The following is an 18584-nucleotide window of genomic DNA, read 5'->3' as shown; positions in this document are numbered from 1 at the left end:
TATATTTCTTTTATTAAACTAGCCCATATTATTTTTTTAAATGTTCTTTTATTATATTTAAAACCTTTAACATGCACTATTAATGTACCGTTATGATATTATTTAAGCTTAATCGAGAATTTGAAACAAATCCTACATTTTGATTATAAATATTAAATGCTCTGAGGAATTCAGTAATTAGCAAGCATTTAGCGCACGTCTAAACGTATATTAGAGAATAACCAGAATATTCCTCATATTATTATTTCTTCGTTAACATTTCAATACTCTGGTATTTTATATTACTATTTGGTTATTGTTCACTTTCAGGTCATGTAGTTATATAACATTTTTAAATTTTAACATGTATATTGTATGAGTATAATTTTTTTTTTCAAATATTGAATTTGCAGTTAACATATTATACAAATCAATGTAGTTCAGTTATGTTTCGCCTGTAATTTAATGACCATGATAATAACATAGCAAATCCTGTATCATTATGATAAGATAAGGCTAAATTGAGATGCAATTTAGCAGTATACGATAGATAGTAATAAAAGCTTCGTTACGTCTATTGAGTATTCACAGTTTTATATTTTTTACTAATAAAATTATTTTTTAGTGTAGATGACCTCCAAAATAATGGTGAGTAACCAATCTTGTTCAATTACTAGATGTGTTATCTTTATAAAGAGAATTGGGTAAATATTTTCGTTAATCAATAATTCGTAAATTAGACTTTACTCCAAAACTCACAATATAATAATTCTCTTAATTTATATTGAGGTAAACAGCCTAACAGTACCTTTAAAATAAACAATTATTTCTTACCAAAACAATAACAACATCGGTGGAACAGGGCTGGTACTTCAAGAGTCTACTGAAACGTAAAGTTCTTTGTGCCATAGTTAATGGGCCCACAGGGCGAGATGTGTGTATGAGCGGCGAGGGAGGCGGACGCGGCGGCGGTGTTGACATCGGGGGAATGTTCCTTCTAACGGTCTCTAAGGGCACCGTCCTCGCCACCAAACTATCACTACCCACTGACGTAGCACTTCCACTGAACATGTTCATCAAATCCCCGATCGACCCACCGCCGCTCGATCCAGCACTACATCTCAGCTTATCCAAGTCCGTCAAACTTGACCCGCGACGCACACGCAACCGGGAACCACTCGACCGATTCGCAAAAGTCTGGTCCCGACGCACATCGGCTTCACTAGCCGTTTGTATTTTACGACTTCGTACCATCGTTGAGAAGTTCTATAAAGTTGTAAATTTGAGTTTCACCGCAGGTGATATCAGTTACGACGAAGAACAAATACTAAGTGTAAACACCTGAAGTGAAATTAATTTGCATATAAATTGCTGATAGGCTCACGCGCCACGCGAACATTAGGGCCACGGTCGCCCGCAGGATAGCGATACGGCGTCCTCGCGCGCTTCCGCCGCCATCGCTTACGCAATGTTGTCAAACCCTGAACATTTAAATGGAGAATATTTTTTCCCCAATAACCATTGAGGTGTGTGAACGATACAAAGTTCGGTTTCTGACTGAGCCGGGACGTAGATTCGTCTATGGATAAAGTAACTTGAGTTGAACTAATGAGGTGATTGAGTTCAAAGGCGTCATGGGAGCCGGCGGGAGGCCCCACTTACCCCGCGGGACGCTAGAAGCGAGGGTGTGTAAAGTACATTACCACAAACTCGCATATGAGAAATCTTAAGCACTAATTTATCTAACATATTATTATATCGGGGGCAGAGGGGTCAATTGGATTTACGACACAAATCGAATCAAGACGAAATGGATCAACAGAAAGTAAATTTTAGCATTTGAGAAATGAAATTAGAACCGGTTTTACTTTCTGTTCTGAATGAATTACTTACGACAGTATCCAATAGATTCGACCTTTTTCAATAAAACGCTCATAAAAGTGATAATAGTTATTGTTTTTAAAGTGGTGAGACAACTGTTTAATTGATAACTATTCTAGATAGTTGCGCCCTTAAAACTTGACTTAGTTAATAATATAATATGTTATTAAAATAATTTTTCTTTTATGTTATTGTAACGACTGCAATGTACCAACGGTATTTGTATTTGACGTAATTTGTGATTACATTTATCAACATGAAATCTAAACGGGCGTGTTTTAATATAAAGAACACGTTAAATTATTATACTTCAGGGTAATTAATAAATACTTCTATTATTCACAAAGTATTACTTATGAGTTCTTTAAACCTAAAAAGGTTAAATTAATTAATTTCAGTTTCAAAGCATCCAACATGATTATAATATCATCAGTTTTTTCATATAAATATTTGAAAATCAATTTCACAAATCAAATTACAATAATTGTTCATCAGTAAGTCTGACTTTCAGACTTATTTAAGTAAGACAAGGGCAAATCAGTGGGAGGTATCGTGGTAACAGCTTTTTCCCATAACGCAGTAGTAGATTGCCTATCAACGACATTTCACAGCTTGATACTAAAAGTTATTGCTTGTCTTTTATTTCTATGCTATGTTTAAACCATTTAAACCATTTTTAGATGTTTTAAGGTCTATTACTATATTATATTACTATATGTATATTATATGTATTTATTTTAAATCGTATTTCACCTTTCTTATACATATATAGCTAATATTATGTAGTAGTTTAATAACTATTCGGACTAAATCGTTTTGCTCATGCTCCGTGCACGGTAAATCTAATTTTATAATTAATTTTCGCAGATAAAATATTGATTTAAAATGATTCGTCACCTTTTATATATGCAGAATCAATATAGTTCATATTATTTCTTTTTGACATCAATTATTTCAAACATGAATATCAAAATATCTTTTCACTTACCTTTATTCCACAATTGGTAGCTTTTTTAATACATGTCACAAAATGCAAAAAACACAAATACATTTCGATACCTTAATTCTCCATTTTTAAACACATTTTAACAAAAAAAAAATATAAATAGTTTGGCTCCTGAAACATATTCATAAACTACATACAAACAATATTAAAATAAAACAAAAAATGTAAAAAACGTCAAATATAAATATATAAATAGTTTTATAAAAATGTATCATCTATTATATTATAGAAATATATAACAATAAAAATGTTTTATCTGTTTCAGCAGCCAATGAAAATTAAAATTACTCACGTTCAGCTGCATCACGATTTTGTTGTAAGCTCTATGCCATCTCTGTCTCGGCGTCAGCTTTGGTTGTTCAGGTTCGAACACGACTTCATCCTGCCTTTCTTCTGGGAATTCTTCTTGATACTGCTCCTCTGGTTCTTGGAATTGTTCTGATTCCTCGAACTTCTCGTCTCTGTAAGCTTCGTCTTGGAATTGCTCGTCATCTTGGAACTCTGTGCCCTGCTCGTCGAAGGACTCCTGTCGTTCGAATGTGTTTTCATCTGGCACTTCGTGGTATGTTGTTCTTTCGTCTTGGAATGTTACTTTTGACTTTTCGATTGATTCTGTAAGAAATAGTGGATGAGCGTTCAGCGTATTGAAAATAGATAGAATAGTGTTTTGTGTTAATTGTTTGCTATATTGAAACATTTTAATATATTAATATACAGCACATGATGTTGTATGTAATTATAAACATGCTTTTTATTCCATAATCAACCTACTTGTCCGTCAAGAAAATCAATAAGATAAAAAAAATTGATCTTTTTCTAGAATAATAAATAATATTACGTTATTATTACATCGTGATTTAGCCTGAACTCACTTATAACTTGTAATTATTAATAATTAATTATATTCAAATAAACTATTTATGAATGTTATCATTTTATGTTACTTTTTTATATCTGGACAAAATACTCTCAATTATTATAAACGGCTGTAGTACTTTATAAAATAATTTACTATTTATTATATAATTATCTTGCAAATAAAAATATTACTAGCACATTACTAACCTTCTTGTGTGGTAGTTATAGAAAGTTTTTCCTCTTGATGTGACGCAAACGAACTTTGTGAAGTTTTTCGGTCAAGAACAGATGGTGTTTGACTATGATAGCTATCAACAGAGGGTTTTCTTGTAATTGAACCGGTCCTTGGGGGTGATACAGTCTTTTGTATACTAGGTGCTTGTTCATCAGATATCCTCCTTTCCTGAGGGACGTCTTCAGCAATCGCATCATGAGGATAATCTTCTTCACGATACCTATCTAAAGACGTCCTATCGCGCTCTACTTGATCTAAATCAGTCTTATGGTACTCGTCCTCGTAGGCACTTTCATCGAAGCTTGACGTAAAGTCGTCTGGGGCTTCTGGTAGCGTCCGTGTCCGTCGGACCGACGGCCGCTGTATCGACTCCTGCCTTCTTAACGATGGCGTCTGCGGTAATGTCGGTGCAGTAGTCGTCGCACTTGTCACTGATGGTTGCGTTACTTCTGCAACAGTTTCCGTAGCTTGCGGAGCTGATGTCGTCACAGTTGTTGCGGGTGTCGCAACAGAAGTGAATTGACTTACAGGAGCCGTAGTCACTGGCGCAGCTTGAGGAGGCTGAGTAACTGTAGGGGGCGCTACAGCTGCTGCAGCTGCGCCGAAAAAGCTTCCTAATTTTTTAGCTCCTCCGGCCATTAGCGAGCCTAACGTCGCAGCACCGGTAAGCATCGTTGCTTGTAATTGTTGTGTGGGCTGTTTCTGTTGCTGTTCTTGTTGCTGTTGACGAAGTTGTTGCGCTTGTTGTTGCTGTTGCTGCTGCTGCTGAAGTTGCTGCTGCTGAAGTTGCTGCTGTTGCATTTGCTGCTGATGTTGCTGCTGCCGGAATTGTTCTTGATTTTGCTGCTGTTTTTCAAACTCCAATTGTTGTTGTTGTTGTTGATGTTGTTGTTGCATATCATATTGCTGCTGTTGTTTCATATCATATTGCTGCTGCTGTTGCATGTCATATTCCTGCTGCTGTTGTATATCATATTGTTGGTGCTGTTGATGTTGAAACTGCTGTAGTTTTTGCTGTTCATTATGCTGTTGTTGTTGTTCATATTGCTGTTGATAATGAAAGTCTTTCTGCTGCTGCTGGTCTTGCTGATGGTATTGATCTTGTTGTGATTTATATTGCTGTTCTTGTTGATGATATTGGTCTCTTTGTTGCATAAATTGGTTGTCTTGAAATTGATCCTGTTGCTTTTTATAGATATCTTGTTCTCGCTGATAATTAAGTTGTTGTTCATACTTCAGATTTGTTATTTGTCCTTCTTTATACTGTTGATTAAATTGTTCTGGATATTGCGCGTCTTGCTTTTGATCCAGGTATTGACTTTGATCATCGGTGTAAAACTGATTTTGTGTGTCGAACGATTGATATTGTTGCTTTTCGTTATATTGTGAATCGAACGTTTGATAGTTTGCATCGTGATAAACTTCTTGTTTCGTCGTAACCGGTGGTTCTACAAATGAATATTTTGAAGGCGCAGTTGTCGATATGTATGTATTGTCTTCTTCCGTAACCGTGTATGAAAACTGTGCTGAACTCTCCGTCTCTCCCCATGTCGTCTTTTGTGCTGGAATTTTCAACAAACACTTAGATATGGAATACGATAAATAATTAAATAAACTAACTAACTGAGACGTCATATTCACTGAAGTGTCATTAAAAAACTAATAAGCATACGACTCATTCAGAATGGTCAAGGTCGAAAAGCGGAAACTTTTATCTTTCAATAAGTTCGCGTTCATTGTCACTGATAATAAATCGTATTATGCTCTATATGCAGTATTATTTACGGAACTGGTCAGGAAATACAAGATATGTTTTAAAAATATATTTAGAAATTGTAATTAATTATTATTGTTCATGTCGTATTTATATTATCTATCGATAATGTTAATAAAATAAAAGAACTTTTATGTAGATATTAATATGTAGATATTTATCACCTTGACAAAAAATAATTTTAACCGTAAAGTATTAGCGTATTTATCAATTAATGTTAAAATTAATAGAAAATTACCTGTAGTTGCTGAGGGCGTCGCATGAGGAGTCTCATTAAAGAAAGGTTGCATTCCATCTTCATCGCTGCAAATTTATATTAATTTTAACAAACACAATAATAGATGATCAATATTTATCTATAAAAAGTTTAGACATGACATAAACGCCAGGTCAACCATGCTTTTAGACCATAGAAAGTTTTAAAAGCTAACTGACCCATGTATTTTAGAAATTTATTAATATAGAAACATATTTATATAAAAGTATATAACATAAGTTTACCTTGCAGTATAATTATTATCTGGATACTGTTCAATGGCAGTGTCTTGGTATTTTTGAAACCCATAAGTTTGGTAACCGAAATTACTAACGTCGGGTACCGTTCTCTCGGTTTCTGTAACAATGGATAAACAAACAAAAATATTTAAATCTCGTCTTCATAAAAATAAAAGGATTTAAACATATAATTCATATAAATTATTGGAAAATATCATTAATATTGTTTGAAAATTCAGGTTTCTTATCGAACAAATCAGTGGAGAACGTCATCTATTTTTATGGTATGAATTATCTAATGTGTTAATACATTTATTTCCCAGATTAAGTGAGTCATTGACATTATAATGTGGTCGTGTTCGTATTTTATGACTAGCTTGCTGCAAGAGACTTCGCTCGCATTAGTCATACATGGCATATTTTTAGTATAGCGCCATCTATTGGAATTTATCAGATCTTCCCATGGGAACGAAATGTTTTTCTCACTTCTCTATACACAAAATACATTGAACGAAAACGAAATTTACTTTGACATTTGAAATAAGGATAAGGTAGAGTGTAACGATACAGTATGTATTTATTTTTCAACGCATATTTTAGCCCCGGCATGGCGAAAGACGCAAGTTCGAATCCCGCCTGGTGATAGAAAGTTTTCTATTCTTAAAAATAATTCTCCGTATAAGTAATCAATACCTTGCGTGTAAGGCACATTAGTATAGCTAGCAGGTGGTACGGGCTGCTGCCGCTGCGCGGGCGGGCGCGGCAGGCGCCGGCCGCGGCGGCTCCAGCCCGACTCGCTGCCCGGCGGCACGGGCAGCGCGCGACCCCGCTTTGGCGTTGACGATGGCGTAGCTAGACAATCATACTTAAATTTAATCTGAGTATAAAATATGTGTGGATTAAGTATATCAGATATTTTTATGGCTCATGATTTTGGTTTTAACGCTGGTTATTGTTGATTTAATTACTTTCTGTGTACATATAAGATGGATGTGTATACTATGTATTTCAGATATTTTTATATGATATTAATCTTGGTTTTTAAAGCTCTGATTCATGCCACGAATAAAATAGCAACGCGCTTCGGAGGTAGAGCTAGTAGGTGGTAATTCACATATTACTAAAACGTTTAGTACGAGTGTACTGAAAATAATATTATATGGAATAAATATGGGTAATGTATATACCGAAAGGGATAATGATGAATAATAGGTATTAAATTATCGTTACGTCACCACGCACTGGGATTGATATTGGCGCAGCAGATGAGTGTGTATTTATTACATACAAAATAGTTTCTGATAAATGACCAAGCTCACATTTTTCACCACGTCAGTGTAACGGGTGAGATTTGAGTTTTAATTTATATACAAACGTTTATTTCACAGTTTTATGTGTACAAAGCTATCATCCATACACAATTTATCATTTATTCTACGTATAGATATAAATAACTACACATTTAAACATAATAATGTGTTATTTTACCCGGCAGACTGGCCGCGGTACGTCGCGGCCGCGGTCTGTACGGCGCCATTTCATTGTAGTCTGAATATCGAGACGAAGGCGGTAACTGGAACAAAGTGACAATTAACAATATAAATTCTGTATTTATATGAAACTAGGTTTCCGCCCGCGGCTTCGCCCACCCAGCAAAGAAAAACCCGCATAGTTCCCGTTCCCGTGGGATTTCCGGGATTGCATCATTTTCCCGGGATAAAAAATATCCTTTCTCGGGTATCAAAATATCTCCATACCAAATTTCATGAAAATTGGTTCAGTAGTTTAAGCGTGATTGAGTAACAGACAGAGTTACTTTCGCATTTATAATATTAAGTATGGAATTGAAATGTTTCGTTTCGATTAATATAATAAAGCTTCACGTGTAAATTCTTGTGTTGTTTTTCTTTTTTTGTGTCAGAGCATGCATAGGGGCAATAGATACTTTGCTAGCCTTTCAAGGATAAATAAGCTCTTTTCTTGAAGGCCTCAATGTCCAGTAACTTCGATGAGTTTAGTCTTAGTTTAGTATTAATATTAACAGTAAAAAAGTACGTGTTTATTTTCATAAACACATTTTACCAATAGATTATTTATTAGGTAAACGATTAAATAATTGATTTCAATTACTTGTTTCGGAGGCATCTGCGGCAGCTGCACGACTGACGAGCGTCGTTTGTTGATAATGTTCTCATACTCGATGGGGTTGAGGCCACAGTCGTCGTAGAGAAAGCGTTGCTCCCACGGCGGCGGCTCGAACGGGTACGGGTAGCTCGTAGCGTCGTAGTACTCTTCGTAGCTGGCTTGCTGCGATAAATGTGAGTGGTCCCTGGGAATGTAAGTATTAGGTATATTTTATATTGTTGGTTTTATTCATGATATAAAATCCTACTAATGATATTATAAATACGAAAGTTTGTGGGGATGGATGTGTATGTGTGTGTTTGTTTCACGCAAATACTACTGAACCGATTACAATGAAATTTAGCACGCTTTAAGAAGGTAACTTGGATTAACACATAGGATAGGTTTAATCAGGGAAATCACACGGGAACGGGAACTATGCGGGTTTTTCTTTTAAAACGCGGGTGAAGACGCGGGTGGAAAGCTAGTGTAATATTTGTCAAGTGTAGTTCGTAGCGTTCGTAGCATCGTAGTACTATTCGTAGCTGGCTTGCTGTGATAAATTTGAGTGGTCCCTAGGAATGTAAGTATTAGGGTATTTTAGTAAGTATGTGATATGAAATATAATTGTCTAATGTGTAGTTCGTAGCATCGTAGTACTCTTCGTAGTTCGCTTGCTGTGATATTTCGGTAAGTGTGTGTTGGACATGTTGATTATACTTTTTAGATAAACTTTGTTTTTTACAGACTTATAAATTAAAATATTATGTAAGTTTAGTTGATTTTTTATAGTTTCCTATTATATTAAAAATAGTTCTGATTACTAATGTAATCAAAATTTATATATTAAGTTGGTAAAGCTTAAAATCAAAATGCATTATGCTACACTTTAATGCCGTTTTCAAATATAGTTTCATAAAATGTTGCATTGTTTAAAAATTAAAAATAAATTCGATAAGCATAGAGCAAAGATTGAAATTTTATAGCCATAAAATATATTTTCATTAACATTGCATATTTGTCATATTTAAGCAAAACCAGGCCTCCGTCACTCGCTCAAGGTCGCGCTATAAGTGCCTACCGCACAGTAGGTCGGTACCGACCCAAGCGGCAGTTGGTTGGCACACGCGAGACTGCGCACCCGCGTCACGTTTCCCGTCACGCTACCAAGATACCGGTTATTGCGATGTGGACGGGTGTCGGAGTTCAAGAGTGAATAACAAGGAATTGTCTTTTTTTCAATTGCCTAAACAGGCAAACATATAGCGGGTCCACGCGGGTGAAACCGAAGGAAACAACTACTATCAATAAGATTTCATTTTTTTTATTGTATAATGTAACAAATATAATTAACAATAAAAAAATAAGTGTTTCAGCAACTCTGTGTTTAATTTACGCGCTCGGTACAACCCTAAAGTTTTCGTTTGATGACGCAATCACGCGGCGTGCGCGGGAAACTCGCTTCTCGGTGCATGTTCGTAGAGTATGTAGGTGCTGTGCTGACGCAGGATTTTCGGCCGCGTCGCACAGTCACATAGCGTCGCCCCTCAGTTGTCCCATAGCTCGCGCCACCGAACCACGTTTTGTAGTTAGTGAATATAAGTAATATATTTTTGTGTAATTTAGAAGAAATATAAAATTTAATTGGCCGGTATCTTTAATTTCATCTCCCTACACACAGCTCCACTAAATTGGTGACCCCGACGTGATCTCGACCGGCGTGATATATCGACGTGAGTGTGTAGTAGGGAGAATAAATATTCCAAATTAATATATAACTATATATACGGACAACTCAAGAAGAAACTACAGGGCGGTGGCAGCGGTAAAATTTAAATAACTAAAAAAAATTTAATAACACATAAAAGTACATATAAAAATTAAATATCACCATGGAACCGGTTAAAGAAGAATTCGCAAGTTTATCGTCAATCTCCATTACGTCCCGCATCCCAGATTTTTGGAAGAAATCGCCGAAAATATGGTTTATACAAACGGAAGCAGTTTTAACGCCACAGAAAATGTCAGATGAAGCGAAATACCAAATAGTAATTTCTAAATTAACGCCAGAAGTCATCGAGCAAGTCACGGACATTTTAATTAGCCCGCCGGAGACAGGAAAATATGAAAAGTTAAAAAGAAGATTATTACAAATTTTTGAAGAATCGGAAGATCGACAAATAAAAAAATTAATTGGCGAAATGGAATTGGGTGATCAAAAACCGTCACAATTAATGAGGAAAATGCAAGATTTGGCGCGTGGACGAGTAACAACAGAAACACTTCTAGTTTTATGGCAAAATTTATTACCGCCGGCAATAAGAGCTGTGTTAGCCGTATCCGAGAGTAAAAGTGAAGATATTTTGGCATCAATAGCAGATAAAGTTATGGAGAGCATGACACCTTTAAACTCGGTATCAGCAGTTCAACAGTCCAGTTTAGGCAACAGTCCAGAAAATAATTTGATTAGTGAGATAGAAAAATTAAATAATCGACTGAGAAGATTGGAAACAAGAAATAATACATCAAATTTTAGAACGAGGTCACGATCCAGGTCAAGAGGTAGATTTCAACATAATCAAAGGCATAATCCCAATTGGCTTTGTAAATACCATTACAAATATAAAAACAAAGCGACGAAATGTGTGAAACCGTGCAACTGGAAACCTAGTCAGCGTGAGAAACCAGCGGAAAACTAGCATCGGTGCAGCCAGCGACGGGTGCCTGCGACCGAGTCTACAGAAATAACCGTCTCAGTGTTTTGGACAGAAATTCAGGACTAAACTTTTTAGTTGATAGTGGTGCAAATGTGTCCGTCATCCCGCGTAGTGTGGTGTATGGTAAGGTTTATGCAGAAGGTAATAAATATAAATTATTTGCTGCTAATGGAACGGAAATTAAAACATATGGTATTCATTTTTTGTCTCTAGATTTGGGTCTGAGACGACCGTTCCGTTGGATTTTTATATTAGCGGATGTAAAGCAACCAATTATTGGTGCGGATTTCTTAGCTAATCATAAATTATTAATTGATTTAAACGGACGTAGATTGATTGATCAAGTAACTAATTTGAGTACTAAGGGAAATATCTCAAATTCTACTGTGCCCACTTTAAAAACAATTATGGAATGTCCATATTCCGATTTATTGAATAAATTCCCTGATTTAACTAAACCTATTTCTTACAAAGAGACGCCAAAACACGATGTTTGTCACTATATCGAGACGACAGGACCGCCGCGGCCGGTGCATGCGAGAGCGAGGCAGCTTCCTCCTGACAGGTACGTAAAGGCTAAAAATGAATTTAATGTTATGCAAGAGTTAGGGATTTGTAGACCGAGTAGTAGTCCTTGGGCAAGTCCACTACATATAGTTCCCAAAAAAGATGGTAATATTAGGCCTTGCGGTGATTATAGACTTTTAAATGCAATTACGAAACCAGATCGTTATCCAGTACCACGTTTACATGATTTTACATATATTTTGGGTAATAAGAAAATTTTCTCTAAATTAGATATTAATAGAGCCTATAATTCTGTCCCTGTTGCAGAAAATGACATAAAAAAGACAGCAGTTATTACACCTTTTGGTTTATTTGAATTTATGCGTATGCCATTTGGTTTGCGAAATGCTGCGCAAACTTTCCAACGTTTCATGCAAGAAACAGTTTTAAAAGGTTTAGATTTCTTATTTATTTATATCGATGACGTCATTATCAGTTCAGAATCAGAAAGTCAGCATAGAGAACATTTAGAGCAAGTTTTTGATCGTTTTAATCAATTCGGTATAACTATCAATTTTTCAAAATGTAGTTTTGGTCAGCAAAAATTAGAGTTTTTAGGTTATGAAGTTTCTACCGAGGGCATTAAGCCGCTCGAAGACAAGGTTAAAGCAATTTTAGATTTTCCTAAGCCTAGTACTATAGAAGAACTTAGGAGATTTTTAGGCATGTTAAATTTTTATAGATCTCATATTCCTCACTCGGCTGAACATCAGTCAGAGTTAAATAAATATCTTGGTAGTGCGAAACGGAAAGACAAAAGTAAAATTAATTGGAATAAATTAGCAGAGCAAAATTTTGAACAATGTAAGATCGATTTGAAAAATGCAGTTTTGTTGACATATCCTTCCTTAGATTCTCCATTGTCTCTTATGACTGACGCTTCAGATACGTGTATAGGTGCAGTTTTACAACAAAAAATTAACAATATTTGGCAACCTTTAGGATATTTTTCACGTAAACTTACGGAAGCTCAGCGTAAATATAGTACCTATGATAGAGAATTGTTAGCGATATATTTATCAATTATTCATTTTCGCAACATGGTTGAAGGGCGCGAATTAATAGTTTATACAGATCATAAACCGCTTTGTTTTGCATTTAGTAAAATAGGTACAAATAGGGAAACTGCTCGAAGAACTAGGCAAATTATGTTTATTAGTGAGTTTTGTACAGATATTCGTCATGTAACAGGTAGGGAAAATATAGTCGTCGACACGTTATCGAGAATTGAAACAATAACATGTCCCACCGTGTTAGATTTCGCAGAACTCGCCCGAGCGCAGGAAACGGATGAACAACTTGCAGAAATGCGACACCGGTCAAACGTAAACAGTCAATTTACACTTAAGCGTGTTGCAATGTTCGATTGTAATAAACAAATTTATTGTGAAACATCCACAGATAGAATTCGACCATATTTACCTAAACAATTTCGACGTTTAGCTTTTGATGCTGTGCATAATTTAAGTCACCCGGGTATTAGAGCCACAAAAAAATTAGTAACAGATAGATATTTTTGGCCAGAAATGAATAAGGATATAGGAATTTGGTCCAAAACATGTATTAAGTGCCAAAGAGCTAAAGTCTCAAAACATACTGTATCCGATTTAGGAAGTTTTCAAGGCTCGAGCCGTTTTGAGCATATACATATTGATCTTGTAGGGCCATTGCCAATTTCATCAGAAGGGTTTAGATATTGTCTAACAATCATAGATAGGTACACCAAGTGGCCCGAGGCTTTTCCTTTAAAAGAAATTACTGCGGAGACTGTGGCAAAGGTGTTGTATGAGGGTTGGATTTGTAGGTTCGGTTGTCCCCTTAGGCTTACAAGTGACCAAGGTCGACAATTCGAAAGTAATTTATTTAAGCAGCTTATGTTATTAATGGGAATACAAAAGTTGCGGACCACCCCATATCATCCACAGAGCAACGGTGCAGTAGAGCGTTGGCATAGATCTTTAAAAGCAGCGCTTATGGCTCGTTTAAATTGTAATTCATGGGTTGATGAACTAGCAACAGTATTGTTAGGGTTACGCACAACTGTTAAATTAGACACAGGCGTAACTGCAGCTCAAATGATTTATGGCAGTAATATAAGGCTGCCTGGTGATTTTTATGACACAAGTAATATAAAACCGTGTGACGAACATAGTTATGTTGATAAATTGAGGTCGATTATACACAGTATGAAACCGGTACCTAGAATTAATAAATTACCGTGTAAAATGTTCATTCACAAAGATTTAATTGATTGCGAATATGTATTTTTAAGAAATGACACCGTACGGAAACCATTACAACCGCCGTATGATGGGCCATATCGTGTCATTAGTAGAAAGGATAAAACTTTTAAAATTCAATTATTGGACAGACAACTTAACGTTTCAGTAGATAGATTAAAACCTGCATACGTTTTACCAGATGATAATAATATTGTGACTAAGTTCACAGGTAAGTCTGTTAATATGAGTGATAGTAAAATTAATGATTCGCTACATACAAAAAAGGTAATTAAAAAGGTAACGTTTGAGACAGACAAATCCAGCTGTAAAAATTATGTTACACGATCAGGGCGAATACGAAAAACGCCAAGTAAATTTATGTTTTAATCATGTACATAGCCATTGTTATTGCAACCATGCAAAGTTGCAAATTGTATGTTGTTGTTTTAGGTCACGTAATTCTTTGAATTTAAAGAATGGTTATATTTAAATATTTTATTCAACATTTTTATTTTCAAACTATATACAACTAAATATATACATTTTATACAATTATTTTTCTATATACAATATTTTACAATTTTACTATGGGATTAAATCAAACCAAGGAAAGTGTTGTCATTAACGAAAGTATTTCCAATGTTTCAAAGCTGGAAAATAAAATTAATATATTTGGAATCATAATAATTTTCATTGCAGTTATATTAACTATTTTTGTTTGTTGTGTTTTGAAACAACAGTGTATTAAAGTTGCTAGTAATTGGTTTAAAAAAGAAGTTATGAGTACTACTAGCTTATCTGTTCCTGAAATCAAGGTGGAAAGAACACGAGAATTAAATAAAGTTGTGTATTAACAAACATGTAAGTTATATTTCTTTGTGTGTTATTAAAAATTTAATGTCATGACGTTTCATATATTGCATTGTTATTGTATCTATCGTCATAGTGTAAGAGACGGGAACAATTTTTAATTATACTTTCGTATTAATTGTGAATGATTTTATTTGCATGTTAATGTACTAGGTGCATGATACCTTAATATTATACATTGCGTATTTTTTTATTAATAATGTTACTTTACATTATAATGTTTGTGTGTATGTAATGTTATGTTGTTCGATCGTAGGACTTTATTAGATTGTATTGTTGGCAAATGGCCGCAATGATGCCAAGAGAGGACATCATAACGTTATATCAAACACCATGGCTGCAGACTAGTAATTTTTATATGTTAAGTATTTTTTTTTTTTAAATAAATGTTCGTGTGTTTATAAAAATGTTTCACCGACTCCTGAACTAATCTTGTATTATGTTTCACATTGTTATTTTTTGTCTGTCAGCAGAATTGTTAGGGTTCGTTGTGCGAGTTAGTAATCTAAATAAAGATAATTTAATTTGATTTTGTTTAAAAATGTTCCACATTTTTTTTTGAAAAGGGGGGAATATTGTAGGTGCTGTGCTGACGCAGGATTTTCGGCCGCGTCGCACAGTCACATAGCGTCGCCCCTCAGTTGTCCCATAGCTCGCGCCACCGAACCACGTTTTGTAGTTAGTGAATATAAGTAATATATTTTTGTGTAATTTAGAAGAAATATAAAATTTAATTGGCCGGTATCTTTAATTTCATCTCCCTACACACAGCTCCACTAAAAGTACATTTCTTACTGCAGCCGAGTTGCGGCGCATTTTGTAGGTAAATATAGCGTAGGTATTTTAGCTTTTGTATGGGAGTGATGTATCTGTTACGAAGTAAATATTCTCTAATCTGTGGCAAAACTTATATCAAGACTACACCCATACCTAATGTGCGTACTAGTTGTGTAGGCATCATACCCGTAGCCTATGCTATCATCATACAACGTATTCTGTCTCTCGAGACTTGGCCTCCGATGATCTTCTGAAATAATAAAATAAGGAAATTGAGTTACTTAATTATTTATTAATATTTTGAAGCTGTGTTTCTTTAACAATAGTAACTCCATTATAATCGACTTCAATACTTTTTGCTGTTTTTAGCAAAGGAAAAATGTGTATTGGAAAACTGTTATCAAACTTGATGTAGTTCTAATCTTCTATCTTACTATTATTATAGAAACTAGTGTGAAAATTTCATTCAACCGAGTGATTGATACTTTTATTTATTTCTTGCCATGAAACGGCAAAATTTACCAAAATTAGAACTTTTTGGCTATGTATGTTTAGATGTAAAGGCACTTTACAGAAATATTTCATACGAGTGGTCCGCCCCGGCTTCGCCCGTGGTACATATTTCGCAAGAGAGTAACAGACAGACAGACAGAGTTACTTTCGCATTTATAATATTAAGTATGGATACCGATTTTTAATCAAAATTTGAGTAACTTGCTAGAAAATTATTATAGTGTTTTTTATATAATATGTTTATTAATTGAAAAATATAACGTACCTCCCGATTGCCAGTCGGCGGCTGTCCGCCATGATATAGCGGATTCAACACTCGCTTGCGCGTGCAACTGTGACCATGTGTCTATTCTGGAAATATAAATTACATTTTTAAGAAATTTAAAAGATGGTAAGTAAATCTATGTATAACAAAATTATAATAGAATAAAATAAAGTCTTTAATTTGTATTTGGATATCCTAATTTAAGTTCAGAATCTGTTTCAAAATACTACTCGTATTGCAAACGGATAACAAAATTATATGCTATATAATGTATATTATGTATAATGTATATGCGTGTAATATAACAATTTATTTTACGATAATTAATATAATTACTTGTGTAAAATAGACTATAAGATTAGAGCCTAGATTTATATTTCACTCTTACAGATATAAAAGACTAAATATAGATTTTATTTCACGATAATTAATATCAATGGAAACAAAACAATATCTTCATTAAAATAATAATTTACCTATTAGTCCTAGGTTGACTATTATAATACAAAGGGTCAGTGTCGCCGTGCAAGTGGTATTCCTCTCTCTCGTACGAATTTTCCCTGGACGCCTCCAAAGATCTCTGAAAATAAAAATAAATGTGATATTATCTGTGATAACATTTAAAAAATATATTGCAGTAGAATAGAAAATACATAGACAACTCCATATCCAGATATAAGGACTCCAAATGAAACAGCTTATAAATTGCAATTCTCAAGTAAATTTTAAGCGATGTATGTTCAGATATTATTTATTTCCAGAAAGATAATTAGGTACATAATATATCGATTACATAATTTATCTCTTTAAAGAATTTATTAACATAACACTATCGTTCATTGGTTTCACTTGTCTTTATAATATATAATCTCCTTAGTGCATATTTTTATAATATTAGGTATCTATTCTTTTAATTATATATTTTTATGGACATTTTTATTATTATATTTTAGCTTCACTGGTGTGTCTGTATGTTACCAACAGATTCAATTCAAACTTTGTACACATATTAAAGAGCAATGGCAGTGCAATAATTTCATCTTATTAAATATTTTTTATTATATTAATTATTTACCTGTGGCGTATGCATTTGATGCGCCGCGTTCCTGAACTGCGACGCGCTGCAGTTGGCGTGCTGGCCCACCGGGAAGTTGAGGTCGGACGTGTAGTCCGAGTCCTCTGAGTAACCCGCTAAATTGTCAAACAAAGTAAATATTATGAAAAATACCTTAATTGAATAGTATAATATCTCTATTGACACAAAAAATGATACGATTACAATAAGTTTGATTCAATTAAAAAATTAAAAAAGTTATTTGGCTCCTAATTTCCTGAGCGGGAGTTACATTTCGTTATAGTTTTTAGTCCTTGGACATCATTTGAATATGATGTTTTCATATGTAATTTTCATCCTCCGATTTTACAAATTCATATGATTCAATAGTGGTGTGTGTATGTTTACTGAGTTTTATGAAGAGAGTGAAAGAAACCACTAGCATAATCGAAGAAGCAATCATTATTACACATAAGTGCGAATTTCGTATGCAACCGATTTGAATCTAACAACGTAAGGGGAAGCTCTGTATCCATAATGGAACTGAAACAGACGCCTTTCACATCTGTTTCACTGATCAATTCTCTCACAATCAGTGGAAAACAGTAACGTGGATTACGTTACAAAATTTAGATGTAGACAAATGAATATATACATATAGACTACTAAATAATTTTTTATTGAGCTATTGCATAGCTTCTAGGCCTTGAGCGCGGGGACCGAATCGAGAAATTCCGTAACGAAAAATCTAACGCTCCCCACTCCGACGGGCGGAGGTGTGGCTTGAAGTCATAGCATGCAATGGCTTTACCGCGGCAGTCCTCGAGTGCCACACGTCGTTTTTTGCATTCTTTAAATGCACTATCGCAAATCTCCAGCATGATTTTTTCAAATAAACTGAATCTCTATGCTATATTATAAGATACTTAATCTTAAAAAGTTAATTAAATATTATTAGATAATTCATTTTATAACACAAATAAATGACAAGCTTTTAACCCTTTCAGCACGTATATTCCTTCGTGTGAATAAAACTAGAAACATACAGCTTATCCACTTTCACACGAAATAAAGAAACTTGTAAATGTGCGAAAAGAAATAAAGGTCAAACGTAAACTGATAATGGTAAATCCGTGTATCTATATATTTCCCGACCACAACGATGTATCGAAGTGAAAAGTACGAATGAAATAGACCTCAAGAGACGAACTTCTCTCATAGAATTTAATGCATTGGTAAAACTATTT

General features: G+C 34.5%; 2 protein-coding genes across 2 annotated transcripts in view; one reads left to right on the top strand and one right to left on the bottom strand.

Moving 5' to 3' along the window:
• Window positions 1–1331: 1331 nt before the first annotated feature.
• Window positions 1332–18584, bottom strand: part of LOC123698709 (myb-like protein K) — a 66387-nt gene continuing 49134 nt past the window's right edge. Inside the window, exons 7-18 of the mRNA XM_045645461.1 lie at window positions 17359–17474; window positions 16760–16863; window positions 16284–16369; window positions 15659–15755; window positions 8359–8557; window positions 7717–7801; window positions 6922–7080; window positions 6235–6346; window positions 5972–6036; window positions 3932–5521; window positions 3159–3478; window positions 1332–1460 (exon numbers count right to left, since the gene is read on the bottom strand). Coding sequence (XP_045501417.1) covers window positions 1332–1460; window positions 3159–3478; window positions 3932–5521; window positions 5972–6036; window positions 6235–6346; window positions 6922–7080; window positions 7717–7801; window positions 8359–8557; window positions 15659–15755; window positions 16284–16369; window positions 16760–16863; window positions 17359–17474 — 3062 coding nt within the window. The remainder of the gene's footprint in view (window positions 1461–3158; window positions 3479–3931; window positions 5522–5971; window positions 6037–6234; window positions 6347–6921; window positions 7081–7716; window positions 7802–8358; window positions 8558–15658; window positions 15756–16283; window positions 16370–16759; window positions 16864–17358; window positions 17475–18584) is intronic.
• Window positions 10223–11587, top strand: LOC123698592. Its single transcript, XM_045645300.1, has one exon. It carries the CDS (start codon window positions 10245–10247, stop codon window positions 11049–11051), a length of 807 nt encoding a protein of 268 aa, XP_045501256.1. The 5' UTR covers window positions 10223–10244; the 3' UTR covers window positions 11052–11587.

Source organism: Colias croceus, chromosome 16 (assembly GCF_905220415.1).
Source record: "Colias croceus chromosome 16, ilColCroc2.1".
In the NCBI taxonomy this organism is placed as follows: Eukaryota; Metazoa; Arthropoda; class Insecta; order Lepidoptera; family Pieridae; genus Colias; species Colias croceus.
This window is presented reverse-complemented; position numbering and strand designations above follow the sequence as displayed.

What these genes read in the sequence shown, in the direction of transcription:
- LOC123698592 (XM_045645300.1), top strand. Translation starts at nt 10,245, where the DNA reads ATGGAACCGGTTAAAGAAGAATTCGCAAGTTTATCGTCAATCTCCATT.